The sequence below is a fragment of the Capsicum annuum genome, chromosome 1 (assembly GCF_002878395.1).
Source record: "Capsicum annuum cultivar UCD-10X-F1 chromosome 1, UCD10Xv1.1, whole genome shotgun sequence".
NCBI lineage: Eukaryota > Viridiplantae > Streptophyta > Magnoliopsida > Solanales > Solanaceae > Capsicum > Capsicum annuum.
Window position 1 is genome coordinate 167,162,123 of NC_061111.1, and position 25,666 is coordinate 167,187,788.

Consider the following 25,666-nt stretch of genomic DNA (forward strand, 5'->3'; position numbering starts at 1 on the left):
CTTAATTAATATTAGTTGTGTTAATATTAAATAAAATTTTGAAATTAGTTGAACTTCATAAGGAATATTTCATATTTACCAAAGTAATTGTTAGCACTATCCCTAATTTTTCATCATTTGTGATGAAGACCGACAATTAGTAAGATGATTCTGACTAATTTTCCTCCTACAATATATATATATATATATATATAGATATGAAAAAATAATATATTCTGACTAGATTGATACTAAATAAAAGACGAGAAATATTAAACTACAATTTATTAAATTTGAATGCAAATCGAACTGAATCGTCATTACTAAGTAAATATATTATACTCTTTATTTTCAAGATGGAATATGACTAAAAAATCATTAATTCTAAAACATCAAGAATAATTTATAATAAATTTTGTATTATCAAATAAAATTAGAATATTTACACTTAAAATATTGTCATATAGTGTATAATATTATATGATAGACTATTACCTAGTTATTGACTAATTAATGCATTGTACGTTGTAATGCCATGTTAATTTATCACTATATAAGAAGATTGTATGTAATGGATACTTTAATTTCTGTCATTATTTTTGAGATGGTGAGTTATTCGAGTGATGCAAAAAGCTAGTACATTTTAAGAGCCATACGTTAAGTGAGCATTTTATGATTGAAGACGAATGTCTGATGCTAAAAATTCAAAATATTGAGTACTTAGTGATTCAATTATTTTATATTATTTGAGATCACACTTATCCAACTCTCATGGCCAATTAAAATTTTTACTTTGTAATTATTATAGCAGTATTTTTTTTTTTTAGCATCAATGGTTATTGTAGCAATATCTTAAATATTTGCAATAACTTAGTTTTTATTAATATGACGCTACGAAAATTTCTTACCTTCTAGTTTTAGTGAATATGAATGGGTGTGAGATAAATTATCTATCTTCACATTCGAAAAAATTATTTTTAGAATATTATTGATTTTTTTATTCAATAATTATTTACGTCTATTTTGAACATAAAGGATGATCATGAATACTCACCTTATATAAATATTAATATTTTTTGCATTCTGAATCAAAAACAAGTTTATTATTTTTATAATAATTTGTATGCATAAGAAAATTACTAATTGAGTGGAACAAAATGCAACCTTAATTCCTCTTCCTCATTAGTTTTTCCATTTATAACATTCGTTGAATGCAAAGTGAAAATAGATAATAATATTATATGATAAAGAGTATTCATAAATTTATTTAAATGCATTAAATTTTAAAAGAGACCGGGTTGATTGAGAAATAAAATTTTAAAATAAATAATTATATAATGATCAAGAGACATATATGAAAAAAAAAATGATCAAGAGTCAACAAGTCGTCTGAAACTATCATAAATTGATTTGTGTTAATTATGAAAAAATATCAATTAACATTCTTTAATAATTAAAACTGCATATTCATCCAAAAAATATAATAATTAAAATTGCATATTACAACTATACATTATTAAGAAATTGAAATCTTTTTTATGACAAAAAATATTCATGATTTCATTTAGTTGAGTAAATGAAGTGCATGAGAATTGATATTTAAATAATAATGTTGAAAAATAAATAATTAATTAACATTCGATAGACATATATAAAAAATATATATTGTGATTAAGAGTTATTTTAAAATTTTAAAAGAAAAAGAAAATTAAATGACGGTGCAGGACTTATTTATTTATTTAAGGAAGCAACGTAAAAAAATTGACTAAGTTGTAAGAAAATATGTTAAAGCTGAGAGATCATTCAACTAAGGATGGGGAATTAAATGATAGTATAAGCTTTTTATGAGAAAATAATAATGAAAATAATAAGATAGGAACGAATAATCATTTATACTTTACTAAAAAAAATAATGAATAGACGCTAGAATTGAGAGATTTACCTGTGAAATCGACGTCGAGAAGCGATAACAGACAAAAAGTTTAAATTTGAGAGAGAGCTGAAAAGTTGAAAGTGAGAAGAATTAAATGAAAAATGACAAACGTAAAGAAAGATTTAATAAATAACAAATAAAAAATTCAATATAAAGAAATCCAAGTAGCACATTAAAATTTTAAAAAATATATTTATCAAAAAACCTCATGTGGTAGCTTTAAAACACACCATTCATTAGCTCTTTACTTTTACAATCATATTTTAAAGTAAGTTAATTAAATAATAACTATATCAAATAAATATTTTCTTTCTAATGATATGGGATATGCTATATATATTAATAATTGATACAACGTTAGTAATTAAAAGATAATAAATATATATTTTTTAAATTAACATAATCTAATGTGACCAAATTATAATTTAATATTATTCGCTTAACGAGAGTACTAATTTTCAAAAAAAAAAATATCTAAGTTTTATATTCTTAATGATATTAAAATTCAATATATCAATAGTTACTTTTAATATTCCATATATTCATTAATTTAAATAAATCAGTGATATACGATAAACTTTTTATTATATCAAACAAATAAGATAATAAATTTTTATAATTAATTTCATTTGATATTGAATGCCTCGTGCAGGTACTAATACTAGTTATGCTAAATTTGCCATGATTAAGTAATTGAGTTGAATACATTTAAAATAACCATAATTGGTTGATTGACTCGCACTTGATTTTTTCTCAACCTACTGAATTTGGTGCAGCCAGTGCGATATCCCAAAAAGGCTAGGGAATGTCCCCCACTTAATCTTTAATGTGGTTTACACGTCGTGTGGTTAGTGAATTATTTCATAAGAGTAGGTTTACTTAGTGAATCCGAAAAATAGTGACTCCAGATTTCTTTGAGAATTTCTCAAGAAACTGTTTATATAAAAACAGAACATGTATTCCTTGCTTTAATTTAGACATTAGGCAACTAATTTTTTCCAGAAAAAGGAAGTGACTCTAATTTCTAGCTATTCCACGATTTATCTTCAAAATGATTGAAATGGATTGACCTTCAAGAAGGGGATGGGGGTGCTAACCACTGGGATTTGAATCCAGATTGCTACACACTAGCAAAGGCGGTACACAAGAGGTTTGATTAGCTCCCCGAGCTGACTTCTATTTTTCAGAATGCTTAATAAAATGTATGGATTCAGAGTTTCTCGACAAAATTCCCTCCCATTCCCATGATTGAATTGATAATACCAAATCATAATCGAATAGGGGGAAAAAATATAAGTACTTGGAACGATCCAACCACATCTACTAAGTGAAACCTTTAGCATGCAAGCAAATGGTAACATTCTTCCCATTTTTGTGTGAAAAACAACAGCTTGACAGGGACAAATAGTTCACCCGCTAAAAGAATTAAGCTTTCCTGATCTAAGCCACTAAGTAGTGCTTCTTCCTCGAATTTGACATATCCTTGGGGAAACTACTGTAGAATAAATAAAAGGTATCCAATCTAATTTGTTATCACCACCATTTGATTAGTCCATTCGCCCCTCGTAAACATACTATTAAAACCTAGTACTATAGCAACCTTAATATCCTTTTATAGAAGTTAACAACATATCCCATGTAATTCCACATGTGGAGTCTTGATGATAGTGTGTATGCAATCTTACCCCTACCTTTTGAAGGTAGGGAGGCTGTCTCCAACATCCTCTCATAGAAGTTACATGCATAAAATCAGCACTAGTAATCCCAACTCACTTAAATACTCACAGTGACTTTGCCCTCATCTTCCAAGGAGCTGCATTTGAATAGCAGCCTTGAGCCACAAAGTTGAAGAGAGACAAAAAGAGAAGAGGGGGGAGCGCTCCGATAGATATGCACATAAGCAACCTACACCCAGGTTTTACCTTGAAATCACACACACTTAAAAACATATTTGTTCATAAACATCACCAAAAACTTCAAGCTCATGGTATGAAGTTTAAGCTACGCTATGGGAACACTGAACTTTTTAAATAACACTAGTGCTTCATGTCTATATATTAATAAAGTACAAAGTATGCAAACTGCTATCACTGTGGTGTGTTCTCCAGTACTTCGCTACTCGGACTACTCCCTGCTCCTAGCTTCTGGATTCTGCAGATGGCATGAAAATAAGGGATCAGTTGGGGAGTGATATGCAATAAAAATAATTAACCGCGTAAACAATAATGGAAATGCCACAAGGTAACTATTAATGACATCTCAACTTATTAAATAAGCAACATCATAGTATTTTTTGACAAGGATTCAAATAGAAGTGAACAAGATTGAAAAGCCCCGCAGGTAGGGTTGATAAGCAAAAAACCCTTGTCCACATGCAATTAGCAACTTGATTGGAATCCCTCAAAAGGAAGAAAAAAATAAAGGAATCAAATTCTTGCACCACAAAGAGGATGAATGAACCGACAGCACAGGCTTCCACGTAAATAAGAATATTTGATCATAAAGATATAGGAGTATCAAAATAGAGGCCTAGGAAGGAGTAACTTTAGCGATGAAATTAAATCATGCTTACGCTGTAATCTAAGCCTTGAGCTGCTTAAGGATCTGAAGGTGGTTGTTGCTGCTGGGGCCAAATTGGCTGAGCCATGTATGGGCGGGGCTGCTGGGCATAAAGTGCTTGATCAACAGGCTTTCCCATGTACAACCCTGGAGCTCCCATTGGTGGAGCAGACTGCGGTGGCATGCCGTAATAGAATGGCAGACCCTCAGTTGGGCCTCCAACTGGAAGAGTTCCTCTAGGAATTGATGCAAGTACCTCATCTTTCAAGTCCTCCCTTGGCACAATGTCAACTAAGAAATCAAATATGTCGGTCCTTGTTATGGCTGCAGCGATATCATTTTTCTGTAGTGTCCTCCTTTTGTTCTCCTCAGTGTGGTTCCATGCACGCAGCGTTAATTCAAGTATGAACATCTCACAGGCACGAGCAAATACAACTGGTGCTTCTGCAGATATCATCCTAACATCTTCATCGGCTTTCATGATTTTCTTGATCCTTGCCAATGGCAGACTATGATTCTTGAAATCTGTAACATGCTCGATTTCTTGATATTGATTTGCCCAGAAAGACTGGAGTTGTTGCTGCAATTGTTGTTGCTGCTGCTGATGAATCTGCTGATAAGCGAGCTGATGTTGCGCCATCTGGGCTGACGAAGCAGAAAGACCAGCAGCTTGAGGAGATTGAATTGCGCCAGCTGAAACTGCAGGAGGAGATGGCCCTGCCATTTGGTTAGCTTGGTATGGAGCGCCATATACTGGAGCTGAGCTAGTAATGACTCCAATACCTGGAGGCTGTCCATTTCCATGATGATCCATTTTGAGCAAGTGTCCCTTTTGGAGAATTTAATGCTAACTTAGGCTGTGGGCAGGGTAGAAACAAGTAACAATTTCAGATTCTAAATAAAGTTCCAAGTATTAGAAGCTGCACAAATACCAATAGAAGAACCAGTCATTCAATTTAACCAGGTCAAGGGAAGCCCTGACTAATCATGTCACTTATGAGCTCAATGGTCTCATTAGTACACGACTGTAAATCTGTAACAATAGTATCAACCTTCTTTAGCTTCTCACATGCACTTGCACCTACCTATTGACTATGATTGCTACTTCTATACCTTCTATACTGAGGATATCACTCCCATGAAGATAATATATATCCATGCCTTCCAAAGAAACTTCAGATGCTTAGTAAAAAGATGCTACTAAACAAACCATATAAATTAATAAAAAGATGCAGAGTATGCATGGAAAAGTAACTCAACCAAATAACAGAAAGAAAATAAATCAAACAGTCCATCATAACTGGAAAACAGATTTCGCAAGTACCAATCCAAGTCCAGTGAATCTATGCATGTAAAATATTACAATATCTATTAGAAGGAAACCTAAAAGTGTAAAAGGAATGATGTCATTAAGCTCCATCATGACATACATCACATCAATGAAGACAATATCTTAACAAGCAAAAAAGATAGTAATGAGCATTAAACTAAGCTCATGATGCAAGTAGAAGCAGGCTCTACAGCCCTAGGAACGGACAATTTAACAATATGATCACACCCCAAAAGAGCTACTGAAAATGTAAACAGAAACTACCGAAAACTACAAAACAAATGCACTTCATACAGATTTAACAGAGTAATCATTTCAAAGTATCAAACTATCGATATCTTGTTTGAAGTAGTAATAAAGAAACCTCGCCCCAACCCAGGCAGGGGTGAGCACACATAATTGCCTCAAAATGTTCCCTACATTCCTGATAACTACAGAATAACAAGCACAAAGAAAATCTTACGAGTATTAAATGCTTTCCCCAATTTAACCAACACTGAAAATTGAATTCATTCCGTGACAAAAACTAAATCCTAACAGTCTTTAACGCATTTGCAGGTTCCTAGTGATTCATACATGGAAACAGCAACAGAAGCATCTTTATCAAGGCAGCTTATCAAACAAGGATACCATCTTATGCATCAGCAAAAACCTCTGACTCGAATTTCAGATCTAAACACCATTAAGCAAAACATACTCCCTATATGTGCCTGTCTACACAAGAACATAAGACAACCCCAACTCCAAACCTCAATCAACAAGCAAAAGAAACCATAAAACCACACATGCATGCACATAGTTCATGTGTCTTTAAGCACAGAACAAATAATACTCCCTCTGTTACTTGTTTGTCCTATTTTCCACATTTAATCCATTTAAAAATCCTTTTTTGACAACTCTTTAATTTTAACTTTCCACATGACATGCTTATGACTACAAAATTAAAGGACATTTTGGTACCTTCATATATCTTCAGTTTAAGACGTTAAAATTCAATAGTTGCTTTACTTTTTAAAATTTCGCGTCAAGTCAAAACCAGACAAACAAATTAAAACATAAGGACTAATCAAGACTCCACCAAACCGACAAAAAAAATAAAGAAAACACTTAAAACTGATTGACCATCAATCAACATAAAGGGTGATTAGGAGAGCAACACTCAGTACCTCCCTACTGATTTAATCTCCAAATTCCAGGACTCACTCCACCAGATCAAATTACCGAGAGCAACAAGGGTAAAAACAAACAATCAGCAAACAAACCAAAATCTTGGGAAAAAAAATTCAAGCTGAAAGACCCCAAAAACAAAAACAAAACAATAAGAGGCAAAATTGTGAAACAAAATTGAACCTGAAAAATTGAAAATACATAAAATCAGGCATACATATCAATCAAATCAAACAAAAACTACAAAAAAAAAAAAAAAAAGAAGCAAGATCCTTGTAAGAGATAGAAACATGCACATGGAAATTGAAGCTCAAAAAAAAAAACTGAAATTTAGATTGATAATAAATTTCAGCAAAAAACCCACTAAGAATCAACCATAAATCTCTACTATAACCAAATCAAAAAAATAAAATAAAATAAAAGTTTCATATAAAAAGAGAAATTTAATCGGCAAAGCAAAGCAAAACTCACTAAAATAACTATAAATCTCCAATTTAATCAAACACACATAAAAAATAAAAATTAAAAATTGGAGCAGTATATGTACAAAAAAATAAACATGCAAATAGAAAATTGAACCTGAAAGATTGAAAATTTGTGATCTTTTTAGACAGAGGGAGAGAGAGAGAGAGGAGAGAGAGTTAGCTAGGGTTCAATCAAAGAGGTGGATGATTGATTGATTCCAAATACAGGTGAAGAGCTAGTAATAAATACAACTAAACACTTAAATAAAATATACTATACTAACCAAAGTTTAGGTACTCCCACTTTATTTGTTTACCGTGTACTGACGAGAATGTTTTTAATATTTTTTGAAAAAAATATTTCATTTTATTAAAAAAGGTTAAAATATTAGTATTTGACTATAATAATTATTTTACTTTAGTAGAAGTTATTTTAAAAAAAATAAAAATAAGTAAAATTTGTTTTCACTTTTTTCATTTCTATTTCTCTCACAAATTTTAAAAAAAATACTTCAATTAATTTTCATGACCAAACACAACTTTAATTCTAACTCCAAAAATTATTATTTTCATAGTCAAATAAAACCGTAAAGTAGCACGATCCGAATATAATCAGTTTCAATGTGAATAGCAGATACTAAAAGAAACACTATATAAAATATGAATTTTAGCTAATATTTGACCATAAAATTGATTAAAACTTTAAAAATATATTAAAATTTTAAAATTTGTTAAACCGTATTTTTTTGAAATTTTAAATTATGTTTGAATATAAATTTACTGAAAAATAATTAAAATTTTGTAAGTAAAAATATAATTTGACCAAAAAATCTAAAAACTAACGAACTTATATAATTTTGAAAATCAACTTTTGAAAGATTGCCAATTTTTATAAACAAATACTAAGTAGTACTTTTAAATTTTATAATTTTATTCTCAATATATACGTCCCAAAATAGAATTTTATTTAATAATGTTTGACCATATGGTCTCTCTAGCTAGACTAGAACTCTCCACGAGGCACTCTCATTTTGAACTTTATTGTGCTCATGCTTACGCTAAAAATGTTTTAAGAAAAGAAAAGAGAAAAGAAAACTCTACTTTTCACTTCTTCTTTCTTCTCTTTTTCATTTTAAGAAAAAGCAAAACCTACTCAATTTTACTACGTAAAACTTTTGTTTTCTTCATGGTAAAGTGACAAAATCTTTTTTGTTTCGTTGTTATGCTGATTCCTCTTCTTCTTCTGTATTTTTTTTCTTTTGGGGGAGCGAGGAAGTGGACGGTTGTGCGTTTGGAGATTCGTCATTTTTTTTTTTTTTTTAATCAAATTCAAAATATTAAAGAAAAAAAAATAGAGGACGCAATTATATAGTAATTTTAGTTCAAATTTATTGAATACATATTACATTTAAGCATTACTATGACAGGAAAAAAATTACTCATAAAGAATAAATAACTACTAAAATTTTGTATGCTTACTTGAGGTTCTTATAAGCTTTTGAAATAGACATTACTTTTTTGATTTTTAGAGTCATGTTTATACAGACTATTAAGTGAAAGAATATTGATATTTAAGCTATTTAATTCATTTTTTTTCATACAACCTCTAATGAAGTAAGAATGATGGTGTGGGGTTGGGGCACTGGTACACTTCATTTATATCGGATAGATATTGTTACCTTTATCTTTACTTATTTATATTTACTTAGATATATTTTTGTAAGAAATAATAAATTAAAGGATACTTTATTATATTATTTTATCAAGTTATTTAAATATTAAAAATTAAATAATATTTAATAATATTAAAGGATACTTTATTATATTATTTTATCAAGTTATTTAAATATTAAAAATTAAATAATATTTAATAATAAAATAGTACAATAAATATAATAATATTTTTAAAAAATTAAATAAGTAAAATTAAATATAATCAAATAATTATGAACGAAAAGAGTAATTGATTAGAGAGCCAGTTAACTTTTCTTTTGATTGACCATTTGGTTTCCACTAGATATTGCTTTTAGCCAAAACAGCACTTCATAAAGATACAACGTGTGAAGTTATCCAAATAAGATAAATTATGCGTTTGTTGGTATAAATTAGGCTTTTGTGGATATCCAAATAAGATAAATTAGATATTTTACGGTAAGGAACATCAAACATGTATTATAGCATGTTTCTAAGTTTGGAGGTTAAAAATATTTATTTTTAAAAATGAGATATTTTATCAAGTTTTTATAATATATTAGTTGTATAATTTTTAAATTATAAATTAAATATTATTTTAATTTTATACTTGAATAACTTACTTCTTAACTAGCTCTCAGATATTATAAAACTTATACATAATTTAATATATGGATATGGCATCTCTTTACTAGCTAATTAATAACATTAATTGAAGGATAATTTGTGGACATCACCGTAGAAAATTCAGGCCGAGAAAATAATAATCAAACAGAAAATCACAATAACTATAATATTCAATTTTAATATTTGAGTATTACAATCTTCATGCTTTTAGTAACTGTTTCTTTGTTCATTCCTTCTTGAGCCTATTCATGATTCTTTTCCAGCTCCGGGTGAATAACCCAAGAGTGACCCTGTAAACAACATTCCCTGCAATATCTAGGGAAAAAGTCATATTTGATGGTTATCGCTTTGAGATTAGTTTGTCAGTAATATCATATCTTAATTCTTTTAGGAAGTTCTGCCAATAAATCAAAATTCAACTTCAACTTTTGCAAAATTAAGTCTGATTTGATTTTTTGTGGCAATGTCTAGATTGAGAGGTTTCCAACCTTTCACTTCTCGTATGAGGAATCATTCACGTGTGGATCAGAAGACAGACTTTTCCACAACCGAGGCTTGGGACTGCTGCTTTAGAAAAAATAAATTGAGAGTGATGTCGAGAAAGCTAATTCATGCCGTTGCAATAGATATTTTCGTTGGATTTGTGTTTAAATTAAACGAAAAATATATTCTACTCATAAAAAAAAGGACTCAAATGACTTGAATTATATTTTTTGATTGATAATTTTATAATTAAAGTGACAAGTGAGCCTAATATTATCTTTTCACATTTTTTTCATACCCAAATTAACCCTCCCTAATTAAAAATCATCCGATTTTATTAAAATCATTATCCCACACACCTAAAAGTAGGCTGACAATAGGGGTGTGCATCGGTCGGTTCGCTTCAATTTTATGTGTTATTGGTTCAATTTATCGATTTTCGATTTTTAAATATGTAAAACCAATAATCAACCAATAAGATATTTTCTTATCGGTTTCGATTTATCGATTTTTGGTCTTTAACGGTTCAATTTTGTCGGGGAACAGTAGTATAATAATAATAACAATATTATTTAACAGTCAGTAACAATACTAATATAACAATAATAAAATTAGCAGTACAATAGTGTATGATAAATAACAACACTAAAATAATAATGATAATAATATTTAAACTGTTAACTCAACAACAACAACAACAACAACAATAATAATAATAATAATAATAATAATGACAGTATAATAATAATAATAATAATAATAATAATAATAATAATAATAGTATAATGATTGCTGACAAATTAATAATATGAAATATTAAATAAATATTATAACGATATTATTTTAAGTAATTTATTAATTATACTGTTATTATTATTATTATTATTATTATTATTATTATTATTATTATTATTGTTGTTGTTGTTGTTGTTGTTGTCGTCGTCGTTGCTGCTGCTGCTGTTGTGTTAACAATTTAAATATTATTGTTATTATTATTTTAGTATTGTTATTTATCATACACTGTTGTACTGTTAATTTTATTATTGTTATATTAGTATTGTTACTGACTGTTAAATAATATTGTTATTATTATTATATTACTGTTCCCCAACAACCTAAGAAATTAATTCATAGAATTTTATTTTATTTTTTTGAATCCTTAACAAATTAATTCAATGAATAAAACAGTATGTTTATATTATAATATAATGATAAATATGATATTCAAATCATACCTTTTATTTATTTATTTTGAAAAATTAAATTTTAGTTCTTATCACTTATTGTCTGGTATGACTTTTAAATTTGAATTAAACAAAAATTGAGTTGGAATCCAATTTGGTTTAGACTTTTTGATAAGAACGATTGAAATATTACATGATTTTAGGACCAGTTAAAAATCATTTTCATTTTTTAAATTGCCTACAATACATGTAGCCAATGAAATTTAGGCTACTTTATCAACCGCTTAAAAATGCTTGGAAAATAATATTATAAATACGTTGTTTTGTTGCTTTCAACAAATGGTTTCTTCTTCTCGAAATAGCCACGGGCTCTTTCATCATGTCACTGCTTGATGCTACCACCTACCCCAGTTCAGTAATTCAGTAATTCAGTAATCCTCTGTAAGTTTTATCGCATAATGTTTTAAGCGTCAATTCAAATTAAGATGTCCTAAAATGAAACAATACTTAAAAACGTCAATTGCTATCGTCTCTTTCTCTTTTTTATTATTACCTATCAATAATTTTCTTTCAATTTCCAACACACTCCTTTGCAGATTAAAAGAAGAAACTAACTAATAATTAACTTTTGAATTTGTTTGCAGAAGAAATTTATAACCAAGCATCTAGTGTCGGAAATTGGCACAAGGCAGCAAAGAAAATAAAAGAAATTAACTATCGTTACATTAAAGTTGAGCAACACTGTTGTTAATGTTCCTTTAGTTTTTATTTTATTGTGCAACAGATAATATTTTAGAGGTTGCTTTTATTTATTTTGGGATAAACTTTTTGACTTCCAAACTTCTTTTTTTGGTCAAAGATTCTTAAACTTTATAATTTAAGACTATCTTCTTTGCATTCTGTATTTGGATTTAGGGAGTTGCTAAACGGTCATAATTTTTTGATCATAAAATGACTATAAATATACAAAGATCATATTAATCTTTTCTTTAAATAAAAAAGAAGTAAATTTTTAATATTAAATGTAATTAAAATTTATGTGGGATAAGTTATCAGCATAATTAAATGTGAAGGAAAATTATTAAATTAACTTTAATACGTGGGATCCACCTAACTTCACTCATTGCATTTTCATCCTTCTCCCTCAATCTTCAATTTAGTCTTTTTTAAAATCAAAATTTAAAACTAATTTTATTACTACATTGATCATAATTATTTATTATATTTTTTTAGAAAAGTTCATCAATAATTATAAATATATTGATCTTCCTTTAAAATATTATTAGAAAAAGTTCATCTATGATTAACTAATTTTGAACTTATCACAATAATAAATTTATTATTATATAAAAGTCATTCAATTCTAAAGTTTATCACATTTTTTAAAAACATTAGCTAGGGTTGATAAATATGAGCAATATAATTTTTATAATGTGTCAATGTTTATTATATTTAAAGTATTTTGAATTTTGATTGCCAATGTTGAAATATTTTCAAATTAGACTTAAAAATTTTAAAAATATTTAAATATATTTAAATATAATAATTAATAGAATTATTTAATTAGAGTACATATTTTTGGCCATAATTTTTTGGTCAAAAAATGGTCATAAATATATAAAGACTATACTAAGCTTTTCCTTTAAATAAATAAATAAATTTCTTCTAATTCAAGAAGTTAAATGTAACTAAAATTTATGTTGAATAAACTATGACTATCATTAAATATGAAAAAGGAATATATATTTAACTTTAAAATGAGAGACCCACCTTAATTTCACCTTCTATCCAATCACACCCTCCCTTTTCGTCCTTCTCCCTCAATTTCTCTTTAGTCTTTTTTTAATTGAAATTTAAAACTAATTTTACTATATAGTGATCATAATTCTTTAAAATATTTTTGGATAAAGGTCATCAGTGGTTAACTAAATTTTGAATTTATCACAAAAATTTATTTATTTATTTATTATATAAAAGTCATTTAATTCTAAAGTTTATCACAAAAGTGTTTTTCTTAAAACATTAACTAGGTTCAACAAATATGAAAAATATAATTTTTATAATGTGTCAATGTTTATCATGACTAAAATATTTTGAATTTTGATTATCATTATTGAAATATTTTCAAATTAGACTTATAAATTATTTAAATATAATTTAAATTTATAAAAATATAATAATTAATTAAAAATATTTAATTAGAGGACATATTAATAGTGAATGTAAGTAATATTCACAAGTTATCAAATTACCGTAATACAGAGGTACAAAATTACAATAATAATGCGTCTTGATATCTTTAGTTGTTGTTAACTAGGGTCCACAAATGTGAATTTTGTGATTTTCACAATTTCTATAATGTGTCAATATCTATTATGTGTGTAATGATTTGAATTTTGACTGCCGTTAATGAAATATATTAAATTATATTTAAAATTTATTTAAATATATATCTTAAATTTTATTTAAATATAAGGGGTGCGCGGATTTAATAGGTTAAATAGATTTAGTAGGTTTAATAGGTTAAATAGATTTAGTAGGTTTCTAGTGAATCTATTTAAATTAGTGCGTGGATATTTTATTTCAATATCTTTTAATAATTTACTTTTTTCATAAGATATATTCATTAATTATTTTATCCTGTTGTAATTGTAGAGTTACAAATTCTTGTATAATAATTTATCCTATCTGTGCTATAATGTATATCCAATTCTAGATTTTCAATATTATTTATTATTTTGTGTTGTTCTTCTCGTAGTGAGTCTTTTAAATTATATAAACTATCACATGTACTTTTATCTAAATTTTCTAAGGTTTTTTCTATCCATATTAATTTTTCTTTTAGGTCTTTCATTATTTGTCTAATTCGGTTTCTATAATTAATTTCATTATTTAGATTTTCTTGATTTTCTCTAGTTTGTCTAATATATTCTAACATATCTTAATTTGAATAATATCCTTCTGGGTAAATTTCTTCGTATAACTGTTCTAGGTAATTTATAGTTTCAATTTCGTAGTCTATTACTTTTTCTAATATTATTTTCTTAATATCTATAATTTCTATGTTTTTAAGTATATATAATATTAAAATTTTAAGATAATCTAAATGATCTATTTTTAAAATTGTTTTGTAGCTGTTTGTTTTTGTTTTAGTAGTTTTTGCATATTTTTATTAAGAAATTTTATATCTTTGTTTTTCATGTATTTATTTTTATTTTTATCTATTCTTTCTAAAGGTTTTATGTAACTTATCATCTTAAGTATTTATAAGAGTAGTTAGGTAGTTGTGGTATATAGCTTACTCTAGTCATATAATTTTCACCAAAAGCTTTTTCTAATATGATTTTTCTTATATCTGCTACTTTTATATTTCTAAGTGCATACAAAATAAGTATCTTGAATTTATCTACCATCACATCAGATATATTATCATTCATTTTTCATAAATTTGCTTTTTTCAAAATATTCCCTTCAATCACGTACACAACAAAATATGGTCATATTGGCTTACTATATACTAGATTATTCTTAAATAATATGTTCTTCCGTCACTATTAACATGGTAATCCGGATACTTTTTCCCTTAAACAGCGCCTCTACTCTGGTTACTCCCCGCCACGGCTTCTTGCCTCATTGGTTTCACCTTTAGGATGGCATAGTCCTTAGGGATATTTCTCCGTTTCCTCTTTGTTAATAAACTTCTTAACATATTATTCTTCGAATAATTCTACTATAAAGTAACTAATATGAATTTATTTTATCATATCATGATTGTTGGGAATTATGAAATTAGCTATTCATAATTATAAATAGATATACCTGTTCCGGTAGCTTTGATGTTTCTGAGTTTTGTTGTTCCATAGCTTTTTCCATTGGAGTATATTTATCTGATTAACTGAGTATTTTTTTTTTTTTTGTGGAATGGAGAGAGTGAGATTTGCTTCAAAAGAAGGCTTTGCAGGCTTGCCTTTTGCAATGCCCTCTGCCTCTGTATTTATATAACGAATTTACATGTTTCTTGTTTCTAAAAAGTAATGAAAGTCAAAAAAGTGGGGCCTATCCCCATCTAACTTTTTCTAAATTTCTAATCTACGTAAAGTTCCTTTAATTTTTGGAACTAAAATCAAACTAAAGCCTAAAAAGTCAAAAATGGCCTACCTAACTTTTAAATGCTAACTATTACATTTCAAGATTTTCGTATAATAATTCTGCCTCTGTACAGTATCTTGTCTCCGTTAGTTTTTGTCGTATCTGCTCCATTATTGCTCTGTATCTGCTCCATTATTGCTCTGCATCTGCTCCATTATTGCTCTGTATCTGCTCCATTATTGCTCTGTATCTTATCTTTCCAGCTGGCATTTTATCTTCTTTATTCTAGATGTACCTCTGGAATAATATTATCTTCTCCATTGCACCTCGAACATTGGTGGTCTGGATATTTATGTCCGATTATCTTACAGTATCTTGTTAGTAGTCCGTCTGAAATAAATCCCTTTTTTATTGCTCGTGCGGTAGATTGTTTTTCTGGGTTGAGTAGTGTCAATATCCACTGTCTTACGTCTTCCATATCTGCTTGTCTTAGTTCTTTCGAATTTGAATATATCATTTGGTGATCTCTTGAATAGTAACTCCATATTGGATTTCCGTTAGCGTAGTTATTTGCTAGTTCTTGTATGATCGTAGCTAGTCCAATAAGTCTTTTATTTGCGTAAAAATCTGGTATCTCTATTCTAGGTATCTCCGGTTGTTGCGATATATCTTCTGGTATAATCATATCTCTTGTTAGTCCTATCTTTACTACTTGTATCACTGGTTTTATCTCATCATATAATATCTCTGCTGGTGCAGTATAACACTTTATATAAAATAAAGTTCCTTTTGTTATTCTTTTATAGGTAGTGAATATCTTATATAATTCCTCCATAGCTGTTAGCTCTTCTCCGTCTTGGGTGTATATGGTATTTAGTAGTCCATAGTCAAAACAAGTTTTAACTAGGCTTGGGTTAGTTTTAGGTAGTGCTATCAGTTTGTTGTATCCTTGTAATTTTTGGGTTATATAATTGGTATTTGGTTCTTTGATATCTGTAGCTCTGGGGTTATGGTTTAGAAAGGTTTGGACTCTGTATATATTTTCTATGTATTTTTGGGCTGTGTGGTTGTATATTTTCTTGTCTTGGTTTAGGCTGTCTCGGTATGTATTAACTTGTGGGGGTATAAATAAATGGTCTTTTTGTGCTTTTGGGGTAAATGGTTTTTCGAATATTTTATTCATATTTGCATTCTGGTATCTTGGCTTATTAACTCCTTTGCTTGTACCTGTAGAAGTAGATTGATAAATGTTATGGGTTTTATGGAGTGTCCCAACGTCTCCTTCTAGCTCTGGATTTTTAATGTCTTTCGATCGACATAGCTCTGCACACTGCTGAGTTAGCTGATTTGTAGCTATAGACTTCAGTTTATCTTCATTAGTCTTTAGCTTTTCTATCTCATTACCCATACTGTCCACTTTCATTGAAAGCGTAGTTAGGGTGTTAAGTATTTTTTCTAGAGTATCTTCCTCTACTATTTCAGTCTGTGTAGCTTTGTCTTGATATGTAATCTGCAATAACATTTTTGTTAGTACTAATCACTTCAATTGTAAATGTGAAATTTAATATATTTAAAACTAGTCTTCGAATCTCTTTTGTTGTAACTGAGTTTTGTATTTTCTTTGTTAGCCACCAACGTACCTGTGTATTATCTGTTCGTACAATAAATTTGTTATATACAATATATGGCTCAAATGATAATAAACACTTATATAATGAACATAACTCTTTTCTATTTATTTCCCATTTTATTTCTGTCTCGTTGAACGTACCTGAGTAATATCTACAATGATGTTCTATTTTTTCTGCTTCATATCGATATTTAAGTACTCCTCCGTAACTATATTCACTTGCATCTGCTTCTACTATATATATAAATTTTCTATTTTCATCTGGAAATTGTAATTTAGGTAATTCTCTACAAAGTAATTTTATTTTTTGAACTTGTTTTTTATCTTTTTCATCATAATTATATTCTATATCCTTTTTTAATTTTTTTCTGCAGTGGTTTTAAGGTTTCTGCTAATTTTGGAATATATTCTCTTACTTGGTTTACTAATCCTAAAAATGATTGTAATTTCTTTTTTGTATCTAATTCTTCTTTCGAATTTATTATTTTTTGTACTATATGTTGTTGCATTTTTACTCCACTTTTATCTATTTGTATTCCTAAAAATTCTATCTGGTTTTTCATAATTTCAGCTTTCTTTTTGCTTAGACTTATTCCTGATTTTTCTATTATATCTGTGAATTGTTCTAATAATTTTAGATGTTCTTCTTTGGTTTTTGTATATAATAATATGTCATCTATGTATACTATACAATTAGATAATTGTTTAAAATAACTATCCATAAAATGTTGATATCTACCTGGTGCATTTTTATATCCAAATGGTAACACATTCCATTCATAAAATCCTTGTGGTACCGTAAATGCGGTTAATTCTTTAGATTCTTCTTCTAGCTTTAGGTGGTAAAATCCTGATTTACAATCAAATTTGCTAAAATAATTATATCCTTGGATTTGTCTTATTTTTAATATCTTATTTGGTATCGGATAATTATATGTTATAGTTTTTGCATTTAAATTTCTATAGTCAATAACCATCCTACTTTTTCCTCTTTTTTGTTCACTATGTTTATTTACTATAAATGCTGGACTATTGTGTTTACTATTACTTTTTTGTATATATTGTTTTTCTAATAATTCATCTATGTGCATTTTAAATTCTTTTAAATCATCAAAATTATATGTTAATGGTTTTTGTGTTATTATGCTATTCTTATCTATTAATTCAATTTTTATAGTAGTTTTGTGTTTTTTCCATCCTTTTAATGGATCTTTACTATATAATTGTTCTAATTTTTTCTGGATTATTTCTATTTTATTAATTGAAAATATAGTTATTTCTGTTTTATTTATCGAAAATACTACTAGTTCTACTGTATCTTCAGTATTGTTTATATTTTCTAACTTTTGTGTAATTTTTTCACTTCCTTTTATCCAGTCAGTTTTCTTTCTTATTTTATTATTAACTCTTTTTGCTCTTACTTTTTGTTTGCATGGTGTTGTAAACCACCAGTCTGTTTTGGTTATTATATGTGGGTATAATTTATCTAAAAATGGCATTCCTAAAAGTATATCTTTCGATGTTAATTCATAGTTATAAATTTCTTCTATTGTTAATATCTTATCCCATACTTGTATTTTTACATTCCTAGCTTTATAAGTGATTAAGCTTCCTTCATTATTAAATCCTTTAACTATTATTGGTGTTTTTAGTTTATCCCATTTGCTTTCTGGTAAGCAATTATATCTACATAAATTAGCTTCTGCTCCTGTATCTATCATAGGCGTATAATATCTACTGTAATATCCTTCTACTACTATCTTCATTAATACATGTATCTTCATTTCATGTTAAGGCTCTTTTTAAGAATAACTTTTCTTGGTTATATGTTAAGGTTAATTGTGTATGTTCTATATTATATGGTTTTACTTGTTCTAACCATTTTATTCCTAATATTATATCTGCTTTTTGCATTTCTTCCTTTACTTCGAATTCTATTTTTATTTTTCTAACTCCTAATATTATTTCTTTTTCTGCTAGATTTTTATTATTTATTAAACTTCTTGGTAAGTCTGGGCATATATTATTGTCTGTTTTTATTTCTTCATTTTTTACTAGATATTTCGCTATATAATTTTCTTCTTGTCCTGTATTCAAAAGTATTAAATATTCTTTTTCATTTATTTTTCCTGTTATATAATATTGGTTTAAATTACTTATTGAGTTTGTTTCATAACTTGTTCTTTTTTATGAGCTTGATGATTCTGGCTTTTCATTAGCTATTCTTTTCGTTGTACTTATTCTATCATTTATTATTTCTAAATTTTCTTCTGTATCTATGTCTCTATAGGTATAATCATTATAATCTATTGTTTTTACTATTTGTTCAAATGGGCTTTCTATTTGTATTTTGTTAATCTTATTTTTTCCTGTTATTTTATGTTTTGTTGTTAATACATATAGGTTTTTACATCTTGCTGTAAATATTTTACTTCCTGGGGTTAACTCTATTCCTGATATTTTCCAATATAATACTAATGATTTATCTATATTCCTATCTGTTACTGCTACTGAATAATTTGCACTTATTATAAATTTAAATTTTTGATATATTAGATTTCCTTTTACGGCAGTTATTATGCTTTTTTCTATAGGTTTTATAATTCTATCGTCTGCTAAATATAATTCTATTGGTGTATCTATTCCTTCTCTAAAACATGCTTTTATTAATATCTCTGTACCTCCAAGGTGTACATATTTTATTGGATCTCCTTTACTTTTTATATCATTTATTTCTTTATTAATTATTCTTTTTGTTACTAGTGGTATACTAGCTTTTCCTTTTGCATATCTGCAGTCTATTACATGTTCTTTTTGACATACTACATAATATTCATCTTTTTTCCTAGTAAAAATATTTTTTATTGTTGGTATTTTAAATATTTTTTCTACACTTAAATCTAATTCTTTTCCTTTTATTTCATCAAATATATTACTGTCAAATATTATTTTTTGTTCCGTGCCTTCATCATTTAAATATTCTTCCTTTGTTATTATTTTTATATCTTCTTCAGTCATTTTATTCATCTATTTCGCTATCTAGTTCATTATCTGTTTCATTTTCTGAAATTTCATATATACTATCTTCACTTTCTAATTCATAGTCTATATAGTCTATCTGCATGTATTCGGTATTTTCTATTTTTATTTCTGATATTTGTTTATTTTTTGGATTTTTAGGTAATTTACAATCTCTAGCTAAATGTCCTAACTTTCCACAATTGTAACAAGTACATTCTTTTATAGATTTCTTTTTTCTATATGGTCTCTTATGTCTATAATTTTTTATATAATATCTTTTTCTTGGTTTTTTATATTTATATTTTGATTTTTTATATTTCTTATATTTCTTATGTCTTTTTCTTTTCTTATAATATCTTTCTTCGCATCCAAATTGCGGTGCTATTTTATTTTTGCAACAAGCTAAATTTCTTATTAATGTTTTTTCCATTTTTAATTCTTCTCTATATTTTTCACATAAATTTCTATACCATTGTTGTAAATATTTTATTCTTGCTCCTAGCGTATCTACTATTTTTGCTTCTTCCCAACTTTTTATTATTTTTGAACTAAATGGTTCGGGTAATTTATTAAAGTATAATTTTCTTATTTCTTTACTTTCTTCTATACTATATGCTCCTTTGTAATAATATTCTTTAAATGCGCAAGTATATTCATCTATATAGCACATATTACATATTGCTAATTTTAACATTAAATTTCTATTTGTATCTTTTTCTTCATTTTGTTCTTCTTCGATTGTTGTCGTACTACCAAATTCATCTTTTATAGCTGTTTCATATTTTTTTAATAGTTCTATAGGTGTTAGTTTAGTTGTTGTCGATGATGTTCCTTCTATAGGTTTATTAGTTCTTAATACTTTTTTGCTATTTTCGGTTAGATTTGTAAACCATAGTTTTACTGATCCTATTAATGTTTTTTCTATATATTCCGGTGCATCTGTTATATTTATATTATTATCTAATAATTGTTTTGTCATATATCCCGTCCATAATTGTATTGTTTTTTCTGTATCTATTACACAGTCTAGATCTAAAAAGTTATAATTTTTATTTACTATTTGTTTTGGTATCCATTTATCATATTCACTATATTTTTTAAACTTATTCTTATAATATATGGGTTTTCTTATTTCTGTTGTTTTAGGTATTATATTTTCATTTTCTTTTTTATCAAGAGTATTTATTTCTGTGTGGGTATTTTCTAAGTTCTCCTCATTAATGTTTTGTTCTTCATTGATTTCTAAATTTTTTGTATTTGTTAATATTTCTGTGTATGTTTCACTATCTTCAGACTCATAATTATCTGTTTCTTCAACATCTATGTTATTTATTTCTAATTCTTCATTTTTTATTTCTAATTTTTCCTTAAATTGATTTATCTCATTTAGTAATTTCTGTTCTCTATCTTTTTCTTCTTTTTCTTTCTGTCTTTGTTCATACAGTTCTTTTAACATTTGTAATTCTTTTTCTAATTCAGCAATTCTACTATTTTTGGTTTCTTCTATTTTTCGTATTTCTTCCGTAGTTTGTTGTTTTATTTTTTCTATTTCCTTTTTCCTATCTATCTCTTCATTTTCTTTTTCTATTCTTACCATTGCTGTTAATTTATCTTCTAATTTTAATTCTTCTTTTTCTAACATTAGATATAAATGTTCACCTATTTTCTTATATCTTCGTCCTAGATTAGAAAATACTATTTTTATTTTTGATCCTTCGTAGTTTTCATATATTTTTTCATCTATTATAAATTCTTCTTTATTCATTTTATTGTGAATAGTTCATGTTGATATATATATTCTAAACTATCTATTTGTGATTCTAATTTTGATATTTCATCTTTTTGTGTATCTATTGAATTTTTACTTACTCCGGCAAATATATTATAATTTAGTCTTTCTATTCTTATTTTTAATTCTGTACGTTTTTCAGAGATAATTTGTTTTAATTCTTTATATCGTTGTATTTTATTCATTTTAAATTATGTTTATAATATCTCGGTGGATATCTAAATCTAATTTTATTATAATTAGGTGGTATATGTTTCATTCTTCTAGATTTTAAATGTGTTATTAATTTTGATTCAATACTAGATATTAATGTAATTAAATAGGCTAGTTTTTGTGGATTTTCTTTTGTTTTATTTAGACTTATATATTCTGAATAATTACTTAATTAATGATTTTTTAATTTTTCTAAAAGCTTCTCTATTTTTAAATGGTCTTCGCATGATTGTTTTAATATTTTTGTACGAAATTTTTTAACTTTAAATCTAATTCTAATTCTAACATATTTTTAACTTTATTTTTAACTAATATAATATATATCTCTTCCGTACTTTTTAAATTACTGTGCTCTGATACCATTTGTAGGGGGGTGCGCGGATTTAATAGGTTAAATGTAACACCCCGTACTTAATTACGTGCATTAGTCATTGTTATATGTGTTGGGGTATATGTATTGATCCTAAGTTAGGTATATATGAGTTTAAGTATGAGTATTGATTATTTTGAGATGGTTTCAAGTGTATAGTTTGATTATAGGTGTATAGGAATCGACTTTATTTATATCGGAATTTTCCCGTCGATGGTTCCATACGAAGGTTATTGAATAAGCTTTCCAACGATATAAAGATTTCCAAAAACGGATAAGTTTCGGATATAAGCGAGCTCGTTCGAAACTTTAAAACGGTGGCCGGGATGTGAACAGTAAAATGTGCAGGAAACTACTGAGGCCTGCCAGTTTTTTGGGTCAACTTTGAACGATCATAACTACCTCAATATAATGAACTGGTTGAGCTACCATATATCAAAAGAAAGATCTTTGAGTCTTCTTTCCAATGAAATTGGTTTCATCCAAATCCAACATCTGAGTAAGGAGTTATACTCGTTTTACTTCAGCCTCTCAAAACAGATTTTTAGGGTCAACTTCAAACGATCATAACTACTTGTACAGGACGAACTGGGTGGATTAATTTATATTAAATGAAAGACCTTTGAATTATCTTTCTAACGATACCAATTTCACCCAAATCCGATATCGGAGCAAAGAGTTATGGCCGATTTACTTTAGCCTATCAAAACAGTCCACCATGGACAGATTCGGATTTACTTAAATTTTTAAGGGCAATATGGTCATTTTCCATCACCTCATGGACGAAAATTGGTCATTATATACATATACTTAGCCTTATATCCACCATTTATCATCCAAATCATTGAAGAATAAGAAACCCTAGCCTAAGTTCAACTCCAATTATCTTGTGATTCAACCGTAGAAAATCCAAATTGATTCCGTAGTTGTGTTCACCGTCTCAAGGGCTTCGAGAAGCACCCCTTATTTGTGCCAACAGGACTTCGAAATCAAAAGGGCCATTTTTTTTGGTAAGGATGTAAATTATGTTGGTGTTATTTATATGGATATGTATATATATACATATATGCATGTGAGCATAAGAAGTATGTTATTTGATTGTTGTTGAAAGATGATTGGAAATGATGTTGGATTATTCTTGTGCATGGTTGGATTATGTTAAATTGTGAAGGAATTTGGGGTGATGATGTGGTATTGATGATGTGGTATTGAGATGATGATTATATACATATACACACATAAACCTATTGTTCAAGTTGGTTTTTGGAATGTTTTGCAAATATTGGTAGTATGGAATTATGGAAGAGAATTGTGGTGTTGGGTTGCTAATACTAGATGCCAAACATTTCATTGTAGATAAGTGATTTGTAAAGGCGGGAAGTTGTGTTGAATTGGTAGCTGAATCTACAACGAGGTATGTAAAGCATACTCTAACAATGTTCTTTGGCATGAAAACACCAATGTTCCATCAAGTAAGATTCCGAGGTTGTCCAAAAACATGTATTGTTCTACGTTACCAACGAAGTTGTTTCCATCCTATAAAGTGTCAAAATGTTCATTGATATACCAAAAGGCTCTTATTTCATTGTTGTGATATTGATGATTCTGAAACATATTGTTGATGTACCAATGAGTCCTTATTACATCGTTATTGTATAGAAGGTCTATTACTTGGTTCCTATTGATGTATCATTGTTTCAAGGTATCAAAAATGTGGTGACGACCGAAATAACAATCTCAAAGATTAATTGAACTAAGTGATGAAAGTTCTCTCTTATCGGGTGGTATCCCAGGGGCATAAGCCTAGCATGGGTCGATCCCTATTTCATGTGTTTATGGGTGGTATCCCAGGGGCAGAAGCCTAGCATGGGTCGATCCCAGTTGATATGTACTGGAGGCATCCTAATGGTCACAGTACAGTACAGTAATGATTACAAAGACGATAAGAACGAAGGTAAAGTGATTGAATAAATACAATGTACAGGTTGTCACAAGTTCTAGTAAGTGTGGTCCACTCCTATTACGACTTATTCACTTGTTTCTGATTTCTATTGAGCTCCTATATCATATGTGATTATTTACAGCTTTACATACTCAGTACATATTTCGTACTGACGTCCCTCACGGGGGACCTGCATTTCATGCTGCAGGCACAGGTACCTCAATAAGAATAGCATAATAACACAAAAACCATTAACATATAATTTTGATGATTTAAAAGAATTTAAAATGCACATAGATGAATTATTAGAAAAACAATATATACAAAAAAGTAATAGTAAACATAACAGTCCAGCATTTATAGTAAATAAACATAGTGAACAAAAAAGAGGAAAAAGTAGGATGGTTATAACAAATATAAATTATAATTTGCAAATTATAAAATCGACGTAACTTAAGGACGTAAGATGACAACATCAATGCATGACTCTCATGAGTTGCTGTTAATAAGGATCAAAATATATGAACTATACGATTTTTATAATATGCCGATGTCTATCATGTTTAAAGTGTTTCAAATTTTGACTGTCGATATTGAAATATTTTGAAATTATATTTAAAAATTATTGAAATAAAATTTAAATTTATTTAAATAAAATTTCTTAATTAAAGGGCATATTCATAAAAATTATCAGTGATGATTCACAAATTATCAAATCAGAATAACCTAAGGGTCTAACGCTACAACATTAATGCGTCTTGATATCTCAAGTTGTTGTTAACTAGGGTGTTGTTAACTAGGGTCAACACATGTGAACTGTATAAATTTTAGAATTCTATAATGTGTCGACGTCTATTATGTCTAAAGTGTGTTTGAAATTTTATCTGTTGTTATTATTCAAATTATAAATATATGTTTAAATTTATTGCAAGTTGGATCGGACATTACAACTATAAAAAAATAATTTAAACATAATTAATAATTAGAGGTTGTATTAATAACATATATAAATGATAATTCGCAAGTTATCAAATCGCGTAACACGAGAGCATAAGGCCCCCACAACATTAGCGGAAGACTTTTTAGGATTGTTGTTAACTCGATTGACACACATGAACTATATGAGTTTTATGATTTCTATAATGTGTTGATGTCCACCGTGTCTAAAGTAAGACTCGTATTTGATAGCAATTA

General features: G+C 27.8%; 1 protein-coding gene across 6 annotated transcripts; it reads right to left on the reverse strand.

Annotated features, from left to right (window-relative positions):
• Positions 1 to 3,803: 3,803 nt before the first annotated feature.
• LOC107841284 (nuclear transcription factor Y subunit C-9) lies at positions 3,804 to 7,743 on the reverse strand. 6 transcript variants are annotated; one of them, XM_016685265.2, is made up of 4 exons: positions 6,968 to 7,743; positions 5,255 to 5,328; positions 4,485 to 5,170; positions 3,804 to 4,063 (listed from the first exon to the last, which is right to left on the reverse strand). In XM_016685265.2, the coding sequence occupies exons 2-3, from the start codon at positions 5,283 to 5,285 to the stop codon at positions 4,509 to 4,511; spliced, it is 693 nt and encodes a 230-aa protein (XP_016540751.1). In that variant the 5' UTR covers positions 5,286 to 5,328; positions 6,968 to 7,743; the 3' UTR covers positions 3,804 to 4,063; positions 4,485 to 4,508. The 6 variants fall into 6 exon arrangements, with proteins under 6 accessions (XP_016540751.1, XP_016540748.1, XP_016540741.1 ...); XM_016685262.2 differs by having other exon boundaries at positions 7,548 to 7,712; XM_016685255.2 differs by having other exon boundaries at positions 4,485 to 5,188; positions 7,548 to 7,708.
• Between the last annotated feature and the right edge of the window lie 17,923 nt (positions 7,744 to 25,666).

Bases quoted from the DNA above. Each gene is read 5' to 3' on its own strand.
- LOC107841284 (XM_016685249.2), bottom strand. From the start codon at position 5,285: ATGGATCATCATGGAAATGGACAGCCTCCAGGTATTGGAGTCATTACT.